At 40.9% G+C, this 26242-nt stretch overlaps 1 protein-coding gene across 1 annotated transcript; it reads right to left on the bottom strand.

The window, feature by feature from the left end:
- Positions 1-4018: 4018 nt before the first annotated feature.
- LOC307252067 (uncharacterized protein) lies at positions 4019-25436 on the bottom strand. The gene is made up of 16 exons (XM_080029630.1): positions 25123-25436; positions 23162-23210; positions 21558-21699; positions 21273-21460; positions 20850-20971; positions 18170-20212; positions 17890-18077; positions 12708-12774; positions 11228-11358; positions 10926-10990; positions 10482-10605; positions 10284-10386; positions 8931-9004; positions 8729-8843; positions 7004-7050; positions 4019-5530 (listed from the first exon to the last, which is right to left on the bottom strand). Exons 1-16 carry the CDS (start codon positions 25263-25265, stop codon positions 5454-5456), a joined length of 3678 nt encoding a protein of 1225 aa, XP_079885756.1. The 5' UTR covers positions 25266-25436; the 3' UTR covers positions 4019-5453.
- Positions 25437-26242: the final 806 nt, after the last annotated feature.

Below are 26242 nucleotides of genomic sequence, written 5' to 3'. Positions count from 1 at the left end.
AATATATTTTACAGCACCAGTGTCAGTCTGTGTTGTTTTTGACATAATTAATAATTTGACCTACATATATGCTTCATAAAAAAATTGTTAAAATCAGTCACCAAAAAAACATTAAGGGCTTTTCTTAACTTTTGGGGGGTAAGTGAATCATGAATCACAAGCAAAATATTGGAACTTTTCAAAAGACTTGAAAGGCCTGAAAATGTAAGCGTAAATATTCATAATGATAGATGGTCTTAGGAATTCATTGAGCAAATAACCTCTCCGTCTTTCACATTAATCATTCAGAAAAACCACCCAAAGACACACTACTCACACACACACACACACACACACACACACACACACACACACACACACACACACACACACAAGCTGGTCATTACCCTCCTGCCTTGTCACAGACACTTAGAGAAACACAAAGAGGGAGACCTGAACCAAAATCCTGAGATGATTTTCCCGCCTGTCAACCACCACTAAGGTGTGTGTACTCTTTACTGTGTGTGTATGTGTGTGTGTGTGTGTGTGTGTGTGTGTGTGTGTGTGTGTGCGCGCGCGCGTGTGTGTGTGTGTGTGCTTGCAAGTAGAGACCACATGCATAGGGGTTGCCACGGGCTACATCCAGAGGTTCATGGAGGGAGGAGGGGGGCTCTCCCCTGGGCTGTGATCGCGTTTCCAGTGCTGTCATCACAAAGACACACTTATATACTTTAACAGAACTCTTTGTCAAAACACAGTGACAGAGGCTCTCTCACACACACACACACACACACACAAAGTAACAAAAACAAAGCAGCCGTTCAATCCCAACAGTTTTGTTCCACCTTGTGTTGGCGTGCACGCAGCAATGCATTGCACTGTACAAACACCACAAATCGCTTTGCTAAGGATTCAACACACATCACCCTGCTCATCTTCCGTCATACAGAAATCTGTCATCCTTTTTACACCTTATCTTTTTGCCTCAGCGGAACAGATTTTGCTGCAAGCACAGACTAAATATCTACACATTTTTGTAAAGCGACCACCTGCAAAATAAGGTTACAGCACTTCAAACTTCCTCATGTGGTCCATTTATGTCCTCTCACTGGTTTATAAGAACCTTGTAAAATCCATCAAAACACCCTGAGACGGAGGAAGTAACACTTCCATCATAATGATTCAAAAACAAAACATTATAGGCCGTGTCATTTCACACCAAATGAGATACAAAAACAAACAGTACTCAAGTTCAACCATTACTGTACCATCACACTATCTATCTATCCGTCCATCCATCCATCAGGTTTTCCTGCTAGAGAATTAGGTTGAAGTGTTCAGATATCATTCCAAAACATAAGCACTACTAAACTACTATAACAGCCTCCACTTTCTGCTTTTACTCTTTCCACTAGATTGTGGAGCCCTGCTGCAGGGATTTGCTCCCTTTCAGCCAAAAGAGCGTCCGTGAGGTCGGGCCCTGATGTTGGTTGATGAGGCCTGGCTCACAGTCGCTGTTTCAGTTCATCCAGAAAGTGTTGAATGGGGTTGAGGTCGGTGCTCTGTGAAGGCCAGTCAAGTTTTCCCACAGCAAACTGCCAATAGCATTTTTTCATGGACTTCACATTGTGCATGAAGGGCATGCACAATCTCCCTCTCCCTCTCTCTCTAGTTTCCTCTTCCAGGTTTAACCTCTACTATTTTCTTTTCTGTCTAGCTTGCACGTTTTTCTGTCTCTCTCTCTATCCCTGTGTACCTGTCTGTCGCTCTGTGAATGCGGTGCGTTGTCTCTGTGTGCGTTGTCTCACCTGTCCTCTGGTCTCCATGGTGGACAGGAAGTTATATGTCTCAGGTCCCGCCCACTTTGCAAACCTGAAATGATTCAACGTCCTCCCGCACCATTAATCTCATGTGTTTTACAATCTACATCTAATCATTTTTGTCATGGAAACTAGTAAAACTTTGACTATTTTATTTTTTATTTTTTTGGCTTATTCTGCACACAAAAACTCTGAGAAATGCAGAACATACTGTATTAAAAAGATTATTGCAAAAAAAAATTAATAACCCTGACACTTTATGTATGGATAAAAGGCTAAGTACAGCCAAGTCCAACTGAAACTTAAAGCAAATAAATAATGATACACAAAGTCAAAATGAAATGAATACTGGACCAACATATACCAGCTGGACTCAAAATGTATTGATTAATGTTGGTTCTTGTTTTCTGCATTATAAAGAAGCAACTTGGTTAGTGGGGTAAACACAATGAATGCCCTTTTAATGTCATACCGGGAAGATTAGAATATAAGACAAGAAAGTCAATCAATAAAAATAAGGAGTTAACTTAACTTGAGTTGACTTACACCATAAAATCAGCAGGGTGTGAACGACCAAACCAAACACTGGTAAAGGGATTAAGGTAGATGAGAGAGGTATGCAGTGTGTCAAATTATGAACATAACTTCCTTTCAAAACAGTGAGTAGAAGAACATAAAGGCATGAACAACAACAATACCAATGGGTTGAGTGCATGCTAATGTGGACTTTATTTTAACATAGTAGATTAAACAGATTTGAGCTGTGAATGGTTGAATCCCGAGTCAAGCCTCAGCGAAAACTCACTTAACTGTTGTGAAAAGTCTGCGTGAGGAATATGTGAGAGCCCACTGTGTTATGTAAATGAACCACCTCCAAAAAAGGTGTATATAAACGGGCCGTAGTCTCGCACATTATAAATGTACCTCGTTGAATAGACTTAAAGGCACATTTTCCCAAAGATAAACATGTTCCGAAGTTAAAGCGGAGACATGATTGATTCAGACACACAGCGGTGAAGCGATGGCACATTTCATCATGGTCTGAGGAAGGAATAAACAAACACTTTCACACATAACAACAGGAACAGATGTTGCCTTTAGAGAGGAAACGATTACACAGTTTTGTATTTTGACAAAAACAACATATTGGAGCTAAAAGTCAATTTCCCTGCTCTTTTCTTTTATTTATTGTATTATTTCTCCCTTTTTTCTTCCCCATTGTAAATGTATATTTTAACGCTACCATAGAGAAATTGTTGTGTTTGCATCTGCGCGTGACCTCGTCACTCAAAGCTCTGTGTTACCGTTGCTTTGTTGTGGTGGATTGGCAGCAGTATTTAACTTATGCATGTGTACTTCTTTGGTACAACTATTGGTCATAAATCTTAAAGTATTGAAGTAATATCAAGTGAAATATTCCGTGTGGACTTTGATTTTTTAAATGCTGAGCTTAAAGGAAGTTTGACAACATAAAGAAAAAATATTTTAGGGACTCAGGACCACAAGGACGGGGTCAATAGAATAATTTTTTATCTAAAAGGGAGTACAGGAATTACCTGAATGCACCCCTGATAAAACATACAATTAAAAAATAGTAGAAGGCAGGGAAACACAAATGGATGGCTATTCTTTTCAGTGTTCATATTAGTTCCTTAGAGCATTATAACTTCTATATTTTTGGAATAAATATTATTAAATATCTTCTTGTTCTGTTGTAGCAATTGAATCATTAACGTTTTATTTTCAAGACCAAAAACTGAAAAAAGTATTTGTGCATTAAACCAATTTGTCAATACTAATTCTTAACAGTTGCTTGAATAGCCATTCTGCAGTAGCGAGAAAAGAGGAACAAGCTAAAAACTTCATTACTCTTTTAAAACATTAATCAAAAGTCAATAAAACCACATATTTTATTCTACGTCTGGGGTATTAACTGTATTTACTTATTTTTTTCTTAGCTCTACAGATAAAAGGATGCTGAAGGATTCATTGCTCTGAGAGCTGCAGCAACCTGGGAAGTCTCATGCTGCCTCCTAGTGTTAGGACAGAGAAAATGCATCATTGATCAATCCTGTTTCTGGCCAAATATGATCATACATTACAGTGCCTGATTATAACAACCACAACTTAAGATGAGTAAAATGATTTCAAAATACAATTAACCCCACAACCCCACAGCAGGAGGAGTAAATGGCACAACATGGCACTATAATCGATGTTAACATTTTATTAAAAATGTGAGTCATTTTATTCATTAATAATTTTGATTATTTGTATAATCCATGCCAGTTCATCCATTTAATAATCAATTGTAAGTACCAACTTTATACAATAAATACAGCTCATATATAGGAAATAAAGGGTAAAAGAGCATTAACATACTGTATATACATACGTTTGATTCAGTGTTACCAAATAGTTATTCAGTCAAACTGAGCAGTTTGGTCACAAGTGTTTTAAAAGTCCAATATGGACCAGTTCACAACCATCCAATCAACTCATGCTTAAAGTTTGAATTCTTAAATGCCTGTAAGTCAATTGAAGCAAAATTAATTAATTCTTCCTTAAGTCAACCATTAAATGATAAAATACATTCATACAGTATAACATAATTGGATAGGAATGTAAAGCAGAACAAAAAAAACCTTTACACATCATGATATTCAGGGACCATCTTGCAAATATTCTTTAACTCATTAGTGTATGATGATCGTATCTCATTCGCTGAATGAGATCTTAAATATGCAGTTGATGTCTCTAAATCATTAGCCAGTAAATATTATAGCGTATTCTGTTCATGATTTATTGTTCCAAAAAGTCAAGAGTGATCTAATTGAGTGAAAATGATTCAGTAATTTGGGGAAATCTAAATAAAATAAGAAGAAATGTGTATTTTTCTACTTTTTGCTTTCCTCTGATCCATCTTCCATGACTCCTGAACCCCACGTTTGAAATCACTGGGTCTAGAGGACTATATTATATATAAAAAACACTTCACCTTATCAAAGGTGAGTGAAGTTGTTGTTCCAGGAAAGATTGAGTCCTGTAGACAGAGAACTACACGGAGAGAGACCTTTATAACATAAGAGAAATGTAGTTCAACATGTAATATACTACAACAGGGTCAAAGCGTGAACCTGAACTTAGTCAGAGAGTCAATGCTGACTTGTAATGTTGATTCAAACATGACCGGAGAGCAAAAAAACAACTGTCTGAACTTTTACTCTAACTCGTATTAGCATTTGTAGCATCTATACACACAAGGAGAAAAACTGTGTCTCTTTGTGTTTGTGTGTTTAAAGAATTAAGTAGACAGATTAAGTACTAGAAGGGTATTACAACTAACAACTAGAGCACTGAACCCAATCCCATCACGGATGGTGAGTCATTAACCCCTAAACATCATCATTGTGTGTACGTTTGTGCACGTGCGTGTGCGTGTGTGTGTCACAGATCTTGAGTGATGCAGTTGACAGAGGGAGGGGCATTTTTCTATAAGCTCTTGAAATGACAGATCACACACACACACATACACTCACATCTATCCACACTATCCCATGAATCACAGGCTGAGCACATTGACATTAAGACTACAAAATGAGCAGCATAGAAAGAAACATCAAAGCATACAGTAGCACTGCGTTTTGCCGAGCATCATTCCTCCTTCTTGTTGCCCCAACTGAACAGTTTGGAGATGGGAGACCTTTTCTTTGGTTTCTCTTTCTTAAAGCCTGAGAGGGAGAGCAAAGAAGGAGGGGAGGTAAAGATGACAGGTGAGATTGGGTTTATTGACCAAGATTTAACTTTTTTTTTCTTAAACTACTAAACCTAATCAGGCCTTGTCCAAGATTGTCATACTGCATATCATAGTAATGGATGGCTCCCTGGGGGAACATTTCAGTCACTCGGGTGGCTCCGTTGAAAGTGTTCAATCTTTCTTATCAACTACCATATTAAAATAGTCTGGAAGCTGTATTGTGGCAGGTAAGCGATTCAAACAGAAGTTTCCTTAAAACATCTTCCAGCCACCAGTGGCAGTAAGGAGCACACTGTTGCTCAGCAGTGCTCCAGTCAGGGGTCAAGTAAGAATGCATATGTCATTATTGTTTATAATATGCCATACGTTCAAACACCCATACTTCCTTACTGTTTAGCATGTGAGAAAAATATTTACTATTCTGGTATACATACATCGAATGCAGTATACCAGAAAATACCCGGATGCCTGGAACAATCAGTGATTTAGACTGCGACAGATATAAAAGCAAGATGGTCAAGGCACAATTTTATGACAAAATAGTAAGTCGCAATCGTAGCATACTGCATGCAGTATGCAAGTACAAACTTTAAGTGTGGCTGTATTTTTTGAGTATAGTAAAATGAAAATGTATGAGATGTATAACACTGTGTGAATAAAGTTTGTTTGTAGTGATTGGTAAGGTCTGTTTGGTCAGATTCACCAACGTTGCTATGGTTACATGTAGTTTAATGTACTTAGTGATTTAGTCAGTTCACGTGTTGACTGGAGGAGCCTTGTTTGAGGTTTCCTGTTTGAAAAAAGGCTCTGTTTTTTCGATGGTAGTGATATAAAGTAGCATTTATCTTATCTGGTAGATGTGTGTAACGTGTGTGTAAACCATCACATGACTGCACCCGGAGTGGGAATGAACTGTGAAACTCTGTCATTAACTTTATGAATACATTAAATTAAAATGGCTAGTCTTTAGCCCGCGGTGGGCATTCACTTGTTGTAGCATAACAACCTTTTCGCCGAAGTTCAATAAATCTCCTCAATTTCAGCTCTGCTTTCTCAGTCATGAATTGCAAATGAAGCTGGCTTTAACTCTGTTCTATCAGAGGGTCAAATTAACCAGCTGCATTATCCATTTGTCTAATAGGAACTCCCCTCACAAAAAGAGGGGAGCATTTTGTGTGATGCTTTTTCCATTAGCAGTCATTAGATCAATCGAAATGAAAACATTGCCCAAAGGCACCCTAAAAAAAAATGCAGCGCACGCACACACACACACACACACACAACACACACATACAATTATATCTACTTAAATTAGGGGCTTCCATGATGGAAATCCTGAATTGGATCATTTATAAAGCAGCTAAGTTGCAGTGACACCGGGGTTGTGTTAACTAATGAACAGAGCGGAGGGGGTCAGACGGCCTGTGGAGGTGTTAGAAAAACTCACTGAAATTCCTCATCATCTTGTTTAGCTCCTGGTCCTCCTCGTCCTCCCTAGGAACATGAAGTGAGGAAACACACACAAAAACAGATTAACAGCAGTTCATACCTGTATGGTTGAACATAATATTATGTATTTATCGGCCACATTTAAGAAGCCGTACATTTTTCCCCAAATCAGCTGGGATTTTTTCTCAACACACAATTAAAGGAAAATATGATATCTTAATTGATCAATATAATCAAAGTTTTAGCAATACTATGAGTATGAAGTGCTGATATTTAGCTATCCTTTTAAAAGTTTTACATGCTCATCAGTTGAAAAGTGTAGGAACTATATATACACACACACACACACACACACACACCGGTATATATATTTTTAAACATACTAATATGCATCAGACAAATTGTCATAGTATTTGTCAATAATTCTCGGGATTCTCTGACCCACAGACCTCAGCGGAGTTGTGATATTGTCCTGCTAAAATAAACGATTCCTTTAATCTGTATCATTTGCATAAACTACTGCAGTGGTTCTCAATTATTTTCTGTCATGCCCCCCCTAGGGGACAGAAATTTTTAAATTGTTAACATAATTAAGGTGGTGTTTTTTATTATTATAGGCCAATAGGCCTTCTGTGATGCGATAACCAATAATTCATTAATGTTATTATTAGTCTACTTGCTCGATTTCTTTTTAAATAGCTTACAGAGACACTTGGAGACACATGCGGACATTTATTTACGGCAAATCGTGGCCTTTCGCGCGGATATGACCATACGCAACCACACATAGCACTTTTTTTGGTCAGTTGGAAATCAAGGGAGCCCGCGCCCCTCCCTGACAACTCACGGCGCCCCCCAGGGGGGCGCGCCCCACCATTTGAGAAGCACTGAACTACTGCATACAGTCGAGGAAATTCTATATTTCCGACATTTCTGTAATAGAAGACTAAACTCACAGAGAATTTAATTACATAATACAATAATACAACAGTTACAGAGTAAAATTGATTGAGAACCTACAGGGAGACAGCCCAGGAGGGACTGCCTCCTGACCAGTATTTTCAGAGACCCTTTATGCCTCTAGAGGAGAGGGGGGGTGTACAAACATTGGCCTCAGGGTTACAGGATAACACAATTAACAGTTGGTCTTGTGTTTATATTGTAGTGAGGAACTAGATATCTTCAAAGGGACAGGTAAACCCAGTTATATTGCCCCCAATAAACATTCCACATATACAACAGTTATCTAAGAATCTCTGACTTCTTAACACATAAAGACTAGACCAAGATTACAAGAGAGTAATTGTAGAAATACATTACTACAAATAATTCTGCCCTCACATTTTCCTGCTAAAATAAACGATTCCTTTAATCTGTATCATTTACATAAACTACTGCATACACAATTCAGTAGTTAAGATTAAGCCATGCAAATCTAAGTACACACGGCCGGCACAGTGAAACTGCGAATGGCTCATTAAATCTGCCTATGTTGCATCGTTAAACACATAACCAGAAAATTGTCCATAAAAACTCATTAGTTAGGTTTACAGGTCAATGTAATAAAACTAGGCATATGGATACAAATACATAAAAACCCTACATTTCATACTCTACATTCATACTCTACATTCCATTTAACTTTTTTAATGTGCAACATTATGCAATCAAAAAGTATTGTTGTTTGTCCAAAACAAAACAACATAATCCGTAGTAAACTCACCTGAGTCTGTCTTCATCCAGACCCTCTACTATGGCGTTTCTGTCATTGACGATCTCCACCAGTTTGGCCATCAGATCCTTTTCTCTTATCCGGTCTATGGCTGTTTTTAGATTATCTGCTCTCACAAACACAAATCCATTTCAGTCTCAGATGTTTAAATCCATTTCATTTTGTGAGTAAAAAAATGAAAAAAATCCCTCACCTGGTTTATCCATCAGTCTCCTGAGCTCCTGCTCAACACTGGGCTGCTGTTCCTCCAGGTCCTGGGTTCTTCCACTATACATATAAACATTAATATGAGTGAACATTTAAATACAGTAGTTTATTTTGATCATTTTAGGTATTTGGTATGTGCATGTTATCAAAAATACAATCACTTGAACCAAAATGTATTGTTTTAGGTATATAACCATCTGAACTCAAATTAACCCATTGATGACTATGGCAATCTAGGATGCATGTCCTTAATGCCTGAGGGTTTTCTGAAAAAATAGTACGAATTGTCAAGTCTACCAAAACCTTAATATCTAAGCCTGTGTAGCACATAGAAACATGAAATAAAATACATTTAAAAGTTAAGGTTCACATGTTTTATTTAAACATGCTCCCTTAGCGCTTACAAACCAACAAATATTTCTAAAAATCGTCAAAATTAGATGAATTCGAAAATTATTAAATATTGTTAATAAATAGATGCAATGTGTTGTGTGATTTTCGTCAGTAGTCTATAGTAGACCTTGATTCTGCGCACCAAACGCCACTAACTGTTCTGTCGCCGACATAGCTGGCGTATTTTTTTTATTATTTTTTTTATTTTTATTTCTTTTGATTGACATGATTTTCGGCAAACCACACAACTTTTGGGTGGTCACGTGGTCTTAAAAAAATCAACAAAACCCACCTCATGTGTATTTGAACCAATGACAGTGCATTCAATGCTGGGAATGCCATGAAAATTAGATAAAGTAATAATGCTGCACGATGCAGCATCAGGCAGGAGAGCCAATGTGGCATCGCGCAGCAGCCGTCATCAATGGGTTAAATAAAAATACATCCATGTTAGATATAAAAGTTTAAGATTAATTTGACAGAGGATTAATTGGAGCACCCAGTGGCTCAACTGGCAGAGTAAATATACCATTAAGGCTAAGTCTTTGCAACGATCATTTGCTGCGTCTTCCCCCTCTATTCCTCGTTTCCAACCCTTATCTCTATGTTTCTAATAAAGCCTTAACATTGCACCAAAAAAGTAATAACTGCAGTTCATGTGTGTGCTGTTTCGCAACACACTGCTTATTTGTCTGTCCACTACAGACTGTGGGGGAGTACTATCTTGTTCCAGGATGACCTGCTGTGGGACGGAGGAGGGAGGACACTGGGAATTCAAACTGTCAACCTTCTGGCCACAAGTCTGTTTCACTAATCGCTAAATAGATAGTGGCATGCCCCTTTTGTCACTGTATGTGTGTGTGTGTGTGTGTGTGTGTGTGTGTGTGTGTGTGTGTGTGTGTGTGTGTGTGTGTGTGTGTGCGTGCGTGCATGTGTGTGTGCTCACATGTAGACGAGTTCAGACTCCCGGCGCATGGCCAGCTGCTTGTTCCTGATCAAATTGAACCACTCGACCATGAGATCATCCATGAGAGAGTCATCCTCACCCTCTGACACACACAAACACACAGTTAATCCAATACAGTGTCCTCTTCCCTATAAAAGGACAAAACAAGAGAATCGTACAGTAAGGCGTCTATCTCACCTTCCTCACTGTAGCGGAGGTCCTTCTCCAGGTCCACTCCCCTCCTTTCCAACTCGTTCAAATTATCTTCAATCTCCTGCAGTTCCTTGATGATGTCCTCTTCGTTGATGTATTCTGGCTTGGCCTATGGAAATAGCACAAGCACAAGAAAACGTGCAAAAACAATTCAAATGGAAGATGTGACCAAAACATACTGTATATAGGTGAGCATTAAATCCCACCCATACATGCCTTATGATATCAGATAACTAATAATGAAAAACTGAAGCTTCAGCAGAATGCAGCTTCAATTCTGCTGTTGTCTTCTACATTTATATTTTGACTCGAGAGAAAATAAAAATCTCAAAAGGGATTCAATTAAAAATAGTATGATATGGGCTGCAGCAAAAAATATTATGATCCAAGCAAAAGCAAACTGATTATTTCCCAGTTAAGGTTCAGTACCTTGACAATCTTGGACTCTGACGTGGTGCCATTTGCAGTAAGGTCACTCCGAGTATTAAAGAATCCTGAAAAAACAAAGAGATAAAATGCAGAAGATAAATGTGTAAATAAAGTTAAGAACAAAGTCAGAAGAGGGAGATAACACTGAGAGGTCTGATTCATATTAAGGCAATGATTAGGGGGAGAACATAAAGGGTAAAACCATTAAATAACAACAACAAAAGCAATATGTAGGTAATTATTTTCCTGTCAAAATCTAATTTAAACAGAACAACATTTTACAACACAAGCGACCATTTTACCCTTTGGTGCTGGTGGAGTGACAGAAATGCTCGGGCTGGGGAGGTTAAAGGAGGGAGAGGGCTCTGAAGGCTGTGGCTTTCCGGCTCCATTCGTCTGTGGCTTAGGGGAGAACTGGGAAGGAGCAGCCGGTCTGTGGAGGGATGGAGGATGAGAAAGAGAGAAAAGGAGAGAGAGATAATTGAATTAACCGCAATTTGTCTGCTCCTACAAAGTGGTCCCCTTTCTGTCTCTCTGCAGTCCTTTAGTTTTGATTCATGAGAGCGGTAGGAAAGGTCATGTGGGGGAAGGAACTCTGAGCACTGAGCATATGTTGCACCACAGAGGACTCCACTCCGTCTTGACACCATTCTGCATGTGGTGGAAGAGGACAGACTGAAGGCTCTGACTACAAAGGATGGCAGGGACATTTGGAGGAGCAGCAGGTATGGGCGCCCTGTGGGATCAGTGGTTAGATAGAAGGATGAACGATTGGGTCAAAGGATGGATGGATTGATGGATGGATGGACAGGACATCAGGAGAAATATAATGGAGCTTATACAGTTCACGCTTGATGGTGTTGACGTGCTGTGAGCAAGCCCATGTAGAGACACACCTGGCTGGAGGTAGGACATTAGGAAAGTGAGCCAGTAAGGACAAGGAATAAACAAGAAATATAGGATGTGGTGGCAGCATTGAACAAGTTAAAAGTTGCACACTTTCAGGGGGGGGGGCATTTTGTTTACAGTTGCAGATCATGCTGTGAGTTCACAAAATAGAATTTCTCTACTCGTTAACTCTTAGTATTGAATAACTCTATAATCCTAAATAAAGAACAAAATTATTTTGAGGCAACTGGAACCAAATGTAAGACTAAAATATGCTTGTAAACGAAAATATAGGCCCTTCTGAGTTAGACAAATACAGTGAAACAGTAACTTTTAAAGGTAGCTTTTCAATGTCTAGTGTTCTAGGAATCCAATTTTCCTGTGAGTAAGGGGTGCTTATTCAGTTATTAGAATATATCATGGAAAATTTTCACTTCTCTGACACACCCAAAGTTACTGTTGGAGCCATATTTTATGTTAGTTTAAAATCTATTATTATATTAATGAATTCCTAATTGATTTAAGGGATGTTTATGTTTTATTCTTATTTATTTAAATATTAGATTTATGTTGGATTAATTGGAGGTATAGCCTAATTAGAGGCAGCCGGCATAGAGTGGGTGGGGTCGCCAGGCCAGGTTAAGAGCAAGGAAATGAGCCATTGACAGGGTGGAACAGGGGGAATCGAGACTGCTTTAGACCTCACGCTCACTCTCACGCTCACTTAGCTCATAAATCATCTGAAACGAAGAAGCAAGACTCTGAGTATAATTGAACAGACACGTGCAAGTCCAGCAAGCGATCCCCTGTACGGTGAAAAGTTTAAAACTAAGGTTAAGAACTGGCGACGACAGTTACATTGTGCACCTTTCAAGTCAATAGAGCCAGTCTTACTTGGTTTCTTTGGAGATGTGTTTGAGCTTCGACCTCCAGTCCGCAGGAGACTCATTGTTCTCTGATACTGGTGAGAGCAAAGAAATCAAAACAGAAAATAAGTGTTTTACACTTTCATGTTCAATTCTTAAATCACACCACATTACCATTCACTAAACAATCTCAGCTCCTATTTTACTTTTTTATATTTATTATAAAGAGATTAAATTTGCCACCAAACACAGGAGCTTGATATGGTGACACCCAGGCAATCTGTCCCACACTATAAGGAAAAAGATTACTTCTAATAACGAAATGGTTAAAACTAAAAACAAGGTACGTTCTTACAAACTGTATTTCTATTGGGTAACACTTTATTTTGATAGCTTGTTGAGTGTCAACAGTGGACTATCAGTGGACTATCAAAATAAAGTGTTACCCTATTGTTTTAAAGCAGGAATGTTTCATGTAAAATTGTATTTTTGATTATAATATTTGACAAAGAAATGTGGCAATATATTGCATCAATAACTAGAACCATTGCTAATGTCTTTTGAACTTGCATGTAAACTCAGCTGTTATTTGCTGGAAAAGAAATCCCAGGTAAGAGTTAAGGTAGTCTCGCAAAGCCAGACCAAACTACAGCAAGTAGTAGGGTCTGGAAGCACTCTGTTTAGAGCCGTCTATTCGGGTGGGGAAACCGGGGAAACTGGGCTAGCCTGTTTGTATTTGTTTAACCCTCCTATTGTACTGGGGTCAATTTGACCCCACAAGACATTTCTTTTGAGGGGAAAACATGTTTGTCATTCACCAAATGGTCTGAAAATTATAGGGGTTGTTCAATACTATGCTTTTGATGATTCCTATACATTTGAAGTGTTTTGATAAAATTATGGGTGTTTTATTGAATTTTATAACACATGTTGTACTCTGGGGTCAATATGACCCCGCAGCACACAATGGTGCAATGGGGCAAAATGTCACACTATACTGCTTCTAACAGAGGAAATACCCGCCCCCCCTTCTTCTAACGACATCCACACACACACACACACACCTACACACACACACACACAAACACACACACACACACACCTACACACACACACACATACACACACACTTCACCAGCACACACACACACACGAGCACACACACGCACGCAAGTACGCACATACACACACACACACACAGACCCACACACACACACACAACACAGACACACACACACCCACACACACATACACACACACACCCACACACACACGCACATGTACATACCTGTACATGAGCACACACCCACGAGCGCACACACACACACACACACACACACACACACACACACACACACACACACACACACACACACACACACACACACACACACACACACACACACACGCACACACACATGCACACATGAGCACCCCCCCCCCAAAAAAACACACACAGACACACACAAACAGAACCAACACTTGTGCCTTTGATGTGTGGGGTCAAGCAATGGTTAGGAAAACAAAACACATAAACAGATCGTTTCCCGCAGACTCTGCACCATTTCAAACCTTAGTCTGAGACAGGCAGCATGATCAGTAGGCAGCAGGCTTTACCTTAGAGGCTTGTGAGCTCATTTTGAACCAAGTTCAACAAAATGCAATGAAGTGAATCAGCAAAGATCACTCCATAACTACCGGCCTCGCATGAAACTGAGGGCCAAATCGAGGGTGACTCACTTCTAAAAAGTACATTTTTGCAAAGTTTTACATGTTTTAATGTTGTGTTGTGATGTTTATTATGTCAGGTAAAGAGTGAGGATAAAGTTGAGTATAAAACTGAAAAACTGAGGTCAGTGATTATTTATGCTTTTTGCCTTAGAAACAGTCAAACCAGGCGAGAACTGACCCTGCCTGGTTTGACTGTCTAAATCCAAAAATGCATACTTTTATATAAACAAGGTCTGTTGGCCCTAAATTCAAAAACTAAGGGAAATATTTGTGGTAATGGGTTGGACTCAAGTCAGACTAAAGGTGTAACACAAAATTAATTGATAATTTATACTTTATAGGCTTTAAAAAACAGCCGAACTGGGCGGGGTCAATATGACCCCAGAGGACCATGGGTGTTTGTATTTGCTCCTATTAAAAAAATCTAAGTGATTCAAAAACAGTTTTTTCACTAACCTTTGACATAAGCCACTCTCTAATGAGTCATATAGTCAAAATCATGATAGGGTTTTTTTTTTTTTTTTTTTTTTTAATTTCAAATCGAAAAAATTGTATATTTTTATGTAAACAAGGTCCGTTGGCCTAAAATTCCAAAACTAAGGCAAATATTTGTGGTAATGGGTTGGACTCAAGTCAGAGTAAAGGTGTAACACAAAATGTATTGACAATTTATACTTTAGGCTTTAAAAAAACACCAAACCGTTTGGGGTCAATATGACCCCAGAGGACCATGGGTGTAAGTCTGTCGGGAGTACATTACGAGGGTTAAACCAATCACAATCATCTAGGGCGGGGCTAACCCCGGGAAGCAGCAGCGGTGTCCTGCAAAATAGTGCCGGGGGGGGACTTATTTTGATGGAACGTCTTTACGTCCAGAGACTGTCAGAGAAATGGCTAAACCCGCAAACGCCACACAAAAACTATTAAAGACAAAAGGAATATACATAGTGTGTTGCTTTCTAACCAGCATGTCAAGACACCATACACTTTAGCCCCCGAGGAGCTCACGGGATAACTTAACCGGAGTTAACTAGCCACCCACGTAGTGTTATCTCTGGTAACATTATCATCGGCGGTTGAGAGGACGGCTACGGCGGTCGAGTAGAATTTTTAGCATTCGAGAACTTATGTCACCACCTCCTATCGCTGTAGTCAGAGCCGTAGTCCGTCTGTTTACAGGCAGAACAGGGTTTTGACGTTGTGAGCGCTACACCAACTGCAGCAAGTAGCCGTAAGAGTTGCTAGGTGATAGTGGAAGCCGTTGGAATCTTTCCCCGTCGCTAAAACACCGCTGCATAGTCCCTAATTCACCAAAGAAAGGGAACGGCGGATCTTAATCTAGCTGGTTATAAGGTCCGGTGCTCAATTCAAACCCCCACGCTTCATTTTCCAGAGTTTATGAGGGTATTTCTGCCCGGGGGTAGTTGTACAATGAAGTTGGACAGCTAGGCTAAGCTAGGATGCATCCCGGACCGCCGCCGCCAATATTATTATCCCGAAGTATCGCCACACTTTATATCTGTCTACAGTAATGTGACTTCTCACACCCTGTGTGTGTGTGTGTGTGTGTGTGTGTGTGTGTGTGTGTGTGTGTGTGTGTGTGTGTGTGTGTGTGTGTGTGTGTGTGTGTGTGTGTGTGTGAGAGAGAGAGCGCTGCACATAAGCACACGGGTTGACTGAGCGAATTGTTTCCGAATTTGAGGGGGATCACAATAGGGGAAAGCCAGCAACCGGGGGCTGCGTAGCTTTTCGACGCAAGCGAATAGACGCTGGCGGAAGTGGTCATGCCAGACTAGAGTTAAGGTAAATCATTGTATGTCTGACAGCCTTATTTAAACACTGGAGTGCACCAGGGTTGCATACTATCAATACTCTCATTTTCAGTAGACACAAATGAAATAACGAACAATATATAAAATCTCACACTAGTTAAGGAGGTGAGATGGCTTTAATGGCACACCTTCTCAATGTGCAGTCAATTAAACGTGTACACCAGCTATGGGATAATGCAACAAAAACAAGAACAACCTGTCAAACCCTTCATCCAAACCAATTACGAAATACCTGGAGACTATGTTAGACCAATCCCTTACCTTCACAGATAACATGGAATGCATTTTTAAAATCACACTGCAAGACTGTTTGCGTTAACTGATGCTCTTTGAGTTCAGCCACTCTCAACAGAGTACACCAATTCCTAACTGAAATCATACTATTTTTCACCAATGTGTTTTGGTTCAAGGACCAATCAAAAGCAAGACAGTTTTCCAAAGCAAATACGCTGGGCAGAACAATTGAAGGTTGTGAACAAACCCAACTGTCCTTTCACCATGACAAAGCAACAAAACAACAGCAGCTAACATCTATCTAAAGGAAATAATTTGTCCCTGTTGCCTTAGAAATATCTTAATCTGTAATGACAGCCACTTTTTGAAGCCAGTTTTAGCACACATTACCTCATATTGATCGTTTTAACCCTGACTCAATCCTCCCCATAGAGTACGTGTTGCTCCTTTTAACGTAGATTCTGTGTCCCATATGACGTGTTTCTTTTTAAATAGCAGATTCCTGCAAGCACATGTAAGCCAAAGACTCATTTCTGCCTTGACAATCAAAAGGTAGATAATATGATGACTTTAGTCTCATCTAACGCAACACCATTCATTTTTTTGATCATGCTAATATATTAATATGCTCATATAAAACATAAATCATTATCAGATACCAACCTATTTTGGGCCCAGCCCTAGTTATTAGTACAACCAGCACTTTCACAGTTTCCCCACTATGTTTTAAGCGAGGGAGGGCCAGCTCACTCCACGCTAACATCTTCAAGAACTGGTACACTCCAACAAAAATGAATTATACCAGGCCATGCAGAGTTATGTAAGGATAGACCTTTCACACCGCAGCAAAATCGGAGCCGGTTCCGGGCTAGTTCAGAGCTAGAGCCAGTGTTTTGGTTTCACAACGCCAGAGAACCGGCTCCGGCCTGTAAAAACCGGTTCAACTCCAACCCCAGGATTGAGCTGGGCATAAGGTAAGAACTGCCTGCGCCAGCGGCCGGGGGAGGGATTATCCTGACCAACCAGACCAACTCAAACCTCATGCCCGCCATATTTAAAAACACTGCTACTACGAGACGTAAACACAACATAATTACCAAACGTAGCGATCAAATTGACCGGCGAAATACGCTGTATGGGTCCTGTTTGCAAAGTGAGAGCCAACACGTGTAAAAATAAGACGTATTCGCCGCTGTTGTTGTGCTTAAAGCTAGCGGTAGCTTTAGCGTTAGCCACAAGAGCAGCGGCGTCAGGCTGTTGCTCTCTTGCCGGCTCCATGGCTGGCTCTGGTCGTTGTGAAACCAACCGGTTCATAACTGGGATAAGGCTGTAACCAGTTTTGAACTGGCCCCAGCACCAGCCCGGAACTGGCTCATGGTTCTTTTTGGTGTGAAAGGCCTGAGTGAGATTAACCTGAGGTGTTTGGTGATGCCCCGCTGCTGGGCTTAGGGTCGTCTCTTTCTTGACTTCTGACGTCCTGGACCGGAGAAGAGTTGGGGGTGTCCAACTTCATGTCATCGAGAATTGACCGGTCTACCCTGAGCTTTACTCTCTTTCTGACACCCCCTGTCTCTTTCTTCGGAGTCTCCACTTGAGACGGTCTGGTTAGAGATAAATGCCATTATTCGCCACACAAGTTCAGGACAGAGCCATGTATTATAAAGTAAAGTCATGTGTTGGTTTGATTACTCACTTGTCAGATGTCTTCTGCGCTGAAGTCGTCCCAGATGGCTTACTCTTGTTATTGTTGTTTTCCTCAGTCAGTTTATTGGAGATGACTGCTGCTGCTGCTGCTGCTTTCGTCTTACTGCTCTCACACACCTTCCCTGAATCTCCAACTACACCGGCAGCCTTAGCACTCTTCGCACCGTTGGTCAAGATCACATTGGCATCCTTTTTGCCGAGACCACCAACGTTCACCACCACAGTCACAGCCTGACCTGCTGTGGCCTCCTGGATCTTACCAGGAGTCACATTTGACCCTTTCTTCACTTCAATGTTGACGGTTGAAGTCTTTATTTTCTCCTCATCCCTAGCGGTAGTGCTGTTATCTGACTCAAAGAACTTGAGCTTGGATTGCATTGTTTTTGCCGCCGTGGTTGAGGAACGAGGAGCGGCAGTAGGTTTGTTGTTAACAGGGGTGGTTGTGGTTAGGTTAGGTTCAGGAGTAGTGTGCGAGACTGTGGGTTTCGGGATAACAGGTGTTTGAATTTCTTTAACAGTAGAAGCTGCTGCGGTGGAGGTACGAGCTGCAGCATTTGGTCTGGTGTTAATAGGAGTGGTTGCGGTCAGGACAGGTTTAGGAGTAACCTGTGAAGCATTTGGTTTGGGTACAAAGACTGTGCACATTTCTTTAGCAGCAGGAGCCGTCGTGGTTGGGGTGGGTTCACAAGCAGTCTTTGAAGCTGTGGGTTTGGGAACAGAAGGTGTCGGACTCTCTTTTGCAGCAGAAACCACTGCAGTGGAGGAAGGAGGAGTCGCATTGGGCCTGGTGTTGATAGTAATGGTCGTGGTAACGGTTGATTCAGGAGTAGTCTTTGAAGCCGTTGTTTTGGATGCAAAAGGGTTCCAACTCGTTTTAGAAGCTGAAGTCTCTGTGTTGGAAGAATGAGGAGCGGCATTGGGCCTGGTGTTAAAAGGAGTGGTTGTGGTGAAGGTAGGTTCAGGATTATTCCGTGGAGCTGTGGGTTTAGAGACAAAAGGTGTGCGAGTGTCTTTAGCAGCAGGAGCCGTTGCGGCGGAGGAAGGAGGAGTCGCATTGGGCCTGGTGTTAATAGGAGCGGTTGTGGTTACGGTTGATTCAGGAGTAGTCCGTGAAGTGGTTGTTTTGGATGCAAAAGGGTTCCAACTCGTTTTAGAAGCAGAAGTATCTATGTTGGAAGTATGAGGAGCAGCTTTGGGCCTGGTGTTAAAAGGAGTGGTTGTCGTGACGGTAGGTTCAGGATTATTCCGTGGAGCTGTGGGTTTAGAGGCATAAGGTGTGTGAATGTCTTTAGCAGCAGGAGCCGTTGCGGCGGCGGTATGAGGAGTCACATTGGGCCTGCTGTTAATAGGAGTGGTTGTGGTAACGATAGATTCAGGAGTTTTCTGTGAAGTGGTTGTTTTGGATACAAAAGGGTTCCAGCTTGTTTTAGAAGCAGAAGTCTCTGTGTTGCTAGTACGAGGAGAAGCAGTGGGCCTGGTGTTGATGGAAGTGGTGGTGAGGGTAGGTTCAGGTGTATTCCGTGGAGCTGTGGATTTGGGGACCAAAGCTGGTAGACTCTCTTTAGCAGCAGAAGCTACTATGGAGGAGGTATGAGCAGAAGCATTTGGTCTGGTGTTAATCGGAGTGGTTGTTGATGAAAGGGAAGATTGAGGAGAAGTCCATGAATTGGTTGTTTTGGGGACAAAAGGTGTGAGACTTTCTTTAGTAGCAGGAGACACTGTGGAGGATGGCGGGGTCCATGAAGGCGTGAGCTTGGGGACTAAAGGTGTTTGACTGTCTTTAGCAGTAGAAGAGAGACTTGAAGCAGGGCGGGATGGAGACGGGGTAGAAAAAGTGCTGGAGGAGCTGGGAGGGATGCTGCTGGGTTTCTCTGTCAGCCATCTTGGTCCAGGTGTGGGGGTGGTATGTGATTGGGTATTTGAATTAGTTTTAGAGGTGTCTGTTAGGTGGTTAAATTTGGACACTGGAGTGTTTGTGGACAGATTTCTGAGAAATGCTATTGTGTTTGTTGGGTTTGTAGGCGACAGTAACCTGAAGGACAAAAAGCACAAGATACAATTGCAAATATCTCTCCACACCTGGACTACCATTCCTGCACAAATGGAGGTTATGCGCTCAACAGATGGCCAATCAGGGCTCCTGTTGTTGCTGTTTTAGCTTGAATACAACCCCTTAACATAACAAAAAAAAAATTATCCACACGACAACAGAGACCATGAGTAATACTTGGATTTTCACAGCTACATCGAGAGCTGAGCAAAATCTGATAAATTGCCTCAAGTGATGTCATGGAGTTAAAGACTTTGAAAAAAAAAATAATAATAATGTAGTCTGCTGCTAAGCCCTTTTTGAGGCTAGCAACTGGAGGCTACATAAGCAACAATTTCTAACATAGCATACCCGAATCTCTAGCCGAACACTCATTTAGTGACTCAGGTCATGTTCCATTGCAGGCTTTGTAAACACAAAGATTTTTTTTCAAAACTGTCCATTGTGAAGTGCAATGCTTTGATGATGGATACAATTGAATGCATCATTTACATGCACATTTAATTAACCGATTAAAAAACTCAAAAGGTTCTATAATCATTCTGATGGCTCACAGTGGACGCCACAGATAATAAAGATCAGTGACTATATGATTATATAAATTCACATGGGTCCTTACTTTGCACAGTTCCTGTGATAGAGCTTCCCCTCCACTAGATGTCGCTGCACCAGGTGAACATGATTGTTGCAGGAGGCACACTTGTTACTCAGGGTTCCTATCTGTCTCTCGACAGGAGCATCCTAGAAGAAGTAAACAGACAGTGAGAGACAGAGAGAGAGAGAGAGAGAGGTTGCATGAGGTGGAGATGGCAACTTCTATTGTGTAACTGATCTTAGGCATTGCAGACTTTTAGTTTCGTAACAGACGTTTGGTACAGACACAACAACACAGCCATAGGTATGTGGGTGTTGTTTAATGTGTCCTGTTTGACCAACTTCAGCAAATACACTTAAAAAATCAAGTCCTTCAAGACTTTCTGTAAGCTAAAATTTGATTTGTAAGTTAGTAAGGTTTGTGTGTATTCAGTGCAACAAAGCTTACCTGTTTTGCTTTTTTTGTTTGTTCTGGGGAGGGAGATGGCTTTTTGATGTTGGAGGAAGGCGGAGGGCTGTTCTCTCTGGCGGGTTTGGAAGAGGGAAACACTTTAGACACCACAGGTTGGTTCTTCTTTCCAGATGGGCCATCCGTGGGGCCTTCCGCTGGGCGCTTTATACCTCCCAGTCCACCAACTGCAAAATACACATAAATTAAAGGATACAAACTCACAAATGAAAACAGAACTTAGGGGACAAAGGCAGAGAGACAAAATTAGACGTTGATACTCACTTGGTGAGCGTCCATGGAAGTAGTTGTAGTACTGAGAGACGTATGTAAGGATACTGAGTCGGTCAGGCACCTTAAGAGCCACCATGTCTTCTGCATCCAACAGAGCTGGAATTCCCAACTCCTCCTCCGCAACCTGAAACGCCTGCATATAACATTGACTTTAGCCAACAAAACAGACAAAGCTCAGGGAGGATTTTTTTTTCTCAAATATAAACCAAGGGGCCCCAAGATGGAAATGCACAAATAAATCACAATTAAAGACATAATTACTGTTATTTACTTTAAAAGAAGGTCTGATTTGTGAGACCCAGATGAAAAAACTCTGAGACTACCTGCATCTGAACACACTGTAATCAAGAGTTCTGCTGCTCGATGATAATATTCATGTGCACGTTTAGGACTGTGAGTGTCCCAGAGAAAGTTTCTGTTGAATAAACATTAATGAGCGTTTTCTTTTTTGATTTCAGCTTTATTTACCAGGGTCTTATTCTGGAGGATTGGGGTATATTGTTGGCTTTTAAATCATTCCCGTGTGGATGTATGCTTTCTTTGTGAATTTCCTGCTTTAGCATATCCCAACCAAAATCCATTTTTTCAAACAAGAATCTACCCACAGATCGGTGAATCTGCATCTCCTGTGTTACGACAGTAGTTTGTCAGTGAGGAATTTTCCGGCGAGATTCACATTCAGGGATTTCATGGAAGCAGAAAAAAACAACAAGCAGAGGCAGGCCGACCAGGAGACAAGTCATAACTTAATCAGTAATCAGATGATAAGGAGCCATAAAAAAAATGTTTACTTTGCTGTGCCCTATGGCATCTCACACAGTTTATTGTAGTATTATTAACCAACCTCTTCTATTGATTCAGTTAGGATCCTGGAAACAGTTTTTATTCTATTTCTCTTTGAAGGGCAAAACATTGAGCTGTTAACCTTGTGTCAGTACCATAGGCCAGAGACCAATATAAAATCTCCAGGAATAAAAAGAAAGTAAAGAATGCAACAAAGCGGCCAACGAAAAAGGTGCCCAGATTGAAACACTCTGTATTTGGCAACGACAGCTATGTTTGAACACCAACACTTTTCTACTTTGAAAATTCCATGTTACCCAACATCGAGTGGTGCTGATGCAATGGTTTCTTCTGTAAAACATCAGAAAATAGTTTAAAAATGTCTCACAATTTCCCAGAATCCCTGTAACCTATTGAAATTATTCATCCACTCTATCCATAGTTGATAAAAATGTAAGTCTTGAGTTAACATCCAAAGAGCTACGCTGCGAGCGAACCCGGATAAAGTACTTGTGTGTACTGCAGGATCTAGATTCAGAGATCTACAATACAGAATCAGAACCTGTGTTCCATATCACATACTTTTTATTGTTACTATATTCTACATAGTAACGCATGCTGCTTTCCATACAGCAAAATAGAAAATTGGATGTATTAGGGCATCTGTTTTTTTCCCCATAAATCACTTGACATAGGGACATCCTAAATATTTTTCTGGCATACTAAGTAGTATGTAAACGTGGGTATTGGAACGTTTGCATTCAGGAAAAACAAGTTCATAGGTCAAACTGCAGAATATAAACAAGTCTTACCAGTTTGTTGTTGTCGTAGACATTTTCCTTCTTCAGCGAATCAAAGTTTCTGCAACAGACGAGGCGGAAAAAGTGAAAAATTTTCCTTAGCTCATTTGTCCAGACGATACTAACATGCTATTGAGTCATACACACAGGCCCCTCACATTTACATCTGTCATGACAGGGACAGTATGACTGATCATTTTGTTACAGAGCCACTGTGGTGTCACTGATCTCATGCCTGCAGTCAGTGTGTGTCACAGAGCAGCAGCCTACAGAAAGCCTGTTTTCATCACAGGCATGGGAGTGTTTATATTTAGTGACCTGAAGCCTTTAACCAACATTTAGAGCTTCAGCCCATGTAAACATTAAATGTGCCGACATGATGTTCTGGCTGCTGGTGAAAACTGGAATGGAGAGGACTGGAAGAGCTGCGTGTCTTCTTAAAATGAAACTAGAAATAAAGCCACACTCTAAGATGGAACGGTCTTATTCAAACCATCTTGTGCCAAAAGAGCGAACAGTTGTCAAGTACAATACATTAACCATTATTTCCGGGGAAGAAATTCCCCTGGGAGGTAACAGAAACCTAATGGGGGGAAAAAACAAAAGGAAGTGTCCTTGTTACTTTCCAGCAAACATGTGATCAAAAGACTGAAAATGATAAACGGTATGAAATATAATATAGTAACAGAGGAGTCCCCAGAGGTTAGAGCTAGACCACTTAACTTAAGTCTATTTATCAATTTGTCGGTACACTATTTTGAAAATCAATTACTGGCTTCATACATTTTTAAATGTATTTTGGTTCTGTTTGCCAGACAAAACAAATAATATGAAGTCCTTACGGTGGGCTCTGGGAACTTCCAATGGACTTTTTAAGCAAATTTCTTACATTTTAGGGACTACACAAAGCATGACTTAAATGCATACTAGGTAATTCTGGAGAGTGTTTGTTGACAAATTACTTCTTCTCAAAATCAGTGAATATCTCCCTACAATCTGCTACCTATCTGTACTGTGTGCATGCTGAAAAAAGGCTCCGTAAACTGGTATGTAAACAAAGGGACCGAGCCTGCTTTGTTTACAAGCAGTTTTCAGAGCCTAGGCTGCGTTTTCCCACAGAATTTTCTTTCAGCACACATACGGACAGGTAACAGATTGTATTGACACCTACAAGAATATACACACAAACATGAGCTGTTTTTAAACCATTTTCAAACTTTTATATTCTGTGATTGCTGACATTTGCTACTTTTCTTTTAAATCTACGGGCCTAATTGAGGTATGTATGCAAGATGTGTGGTAGCTATTATAAAAGAAAATAGTGATCGATTGATGGAAGACGGATGCTATTTAAAATAAAGCATTCAGAAGTGATTACAATCCACAATTGAGAGTCTTATACTATACAATTCTTTATGGACACCATTTGCTTCCATAAGCTGCATGACTGTTTTTCTTAGTTTTTTTTTTAACTGGTCCAGGATTTTAACCAAGCTCAAAAGAAAACCTGAGACCTGAATGTTGTTGCTTTGAACTCATTGTTCAAGTATCAGGGAGTGGAGTCTCAAGTCCTTACTGTCGTTTCAGCCTGACTAGAGAGTAGACTACAGCTCTGCACTGGACTGACAGACTGAGTCCAAATGCAGAACTCCCCACCAACATGGTTTAGTGACCCTCTCAGTAGACCAGCTGGGGGGAGGAGGGGGGGGCTATGTTGTTTCAAAAAGTGCCCCCCTTTGTCCACACAGTTGAGCTGCTCCTGGTTTTCCTGGAGACCCATGAAGCTGAAGTGTGTTCCCTTTCTCTAAGAAACTGCTCAACTCTGCCATAAAGCTGGGCAATAAAAACCACTTCGCTCGAGCTTCTTCCATAAACAGTCGTGGTTAGGTTATAGCCTATGCACTATTGAGGAAGCTACAAAACTTCCCTGAACTCCTGCGAGTTTGTCCAGCCTTCATGGTTTCTGTACTTACATGAGATCGGGTCTGTGTTTGTGGATGAGGGCGCAGAAAGCCATCCCGTCCCTGAAGGACGTGGTCATGTTGGTGATGGTCACATCCCGGTAGCCCTCACAGCGGACCCGGCACCACTGCTGCAGCGCCTTCACAGCCGACATCCCGAAGCTCAGACCCGGACTGATCCGTGTGTGAGTGCCGCTGCGCCGCTCTAGGCTCCCCCTCCCTCCGACAACACACTTTAGAAAGTTTCCACAGCAGCTTGGACACGCTGGATCCGGGAAATGACAAGACAGCAGGACTGTGTGTGTGCGCGTGTATGGTAATCAACTTTTTCTTGACTGAAAAACTGGAGAGAGAGTGAATGTGACACCTGTGACCTGCGAAACGTTGATAGTGACGTGTAATGGGTGGAGTTCAGCCCTTCTTTGTGTGTGCGTGTGTATGTGTGCGTGCGTGTGCGTGTGTGTGTGTGTGAGTGTGTGTGTGTGTTTGTGAGACAGTTAGAGAGAGAGGGAGAGGGGCATAGGACATCAGATAACACTTTATAGATATGAGTTCATAAGTACAAATTACACAGGGATTTTGACTGTAACAAAACAAGCATTTACAGCACATTGATGTTGACGTTGACTTTGATTTTATCTGCCTTCATGATGATCCCTATACTTCTAGCTTCAGATCAATTTCCAGATTGGCCGGAAAAGTGTAAAAATATTTTGATTTATTTAAAAAGGTATTTTCTTTTGACAGATTATACTCTGATTTTATCATACACACCCATCACCAGTATATTTGTGTGCAATATGTCATGTATAACCCACACATACATAAGCAAAATTGAGCATATACTTCCTACTCAATCACCTCCTGACTCAAAGGTTACCATAATAGCTGGTTCCCATAGCATATAGGCTGCATTTTGTATTGCAATTTGCTGTGCTATTATTTCTATTTAAGGGTTTTAGGATGGAGCTATTTTAGTTAATGGAGCATAAAGAATGAAACCAGTTAACCAGGTGTGGTTGTTGCGTGTGTTAGTCAGCCTGTCCAGTCCTGTCTGGGTGTGTTGAAGGTAGGCGGGTGGTGCCTGTTCAGTAAGTAAGTTACCTGATACCTGCGCACATGTTCTGTTCAT

The sequence above is a fragment of the Ammodytes marinus genome (assembly GCF_949987685.1).
Source record: "Ammodytes marinus genome assembly, chromosome: 6".
Lineage (NCBI taxonomy): Eukaryota > Metazoa > Chordata > Actinopteri > Uranoscopiformes > Ammodytidae > Ammodytes > Ammodytes marinus.
Note: the sequence above shows the minus strand (reverse complement) of the source record. Positions and strands in the feature narration are given on the sequence as shown.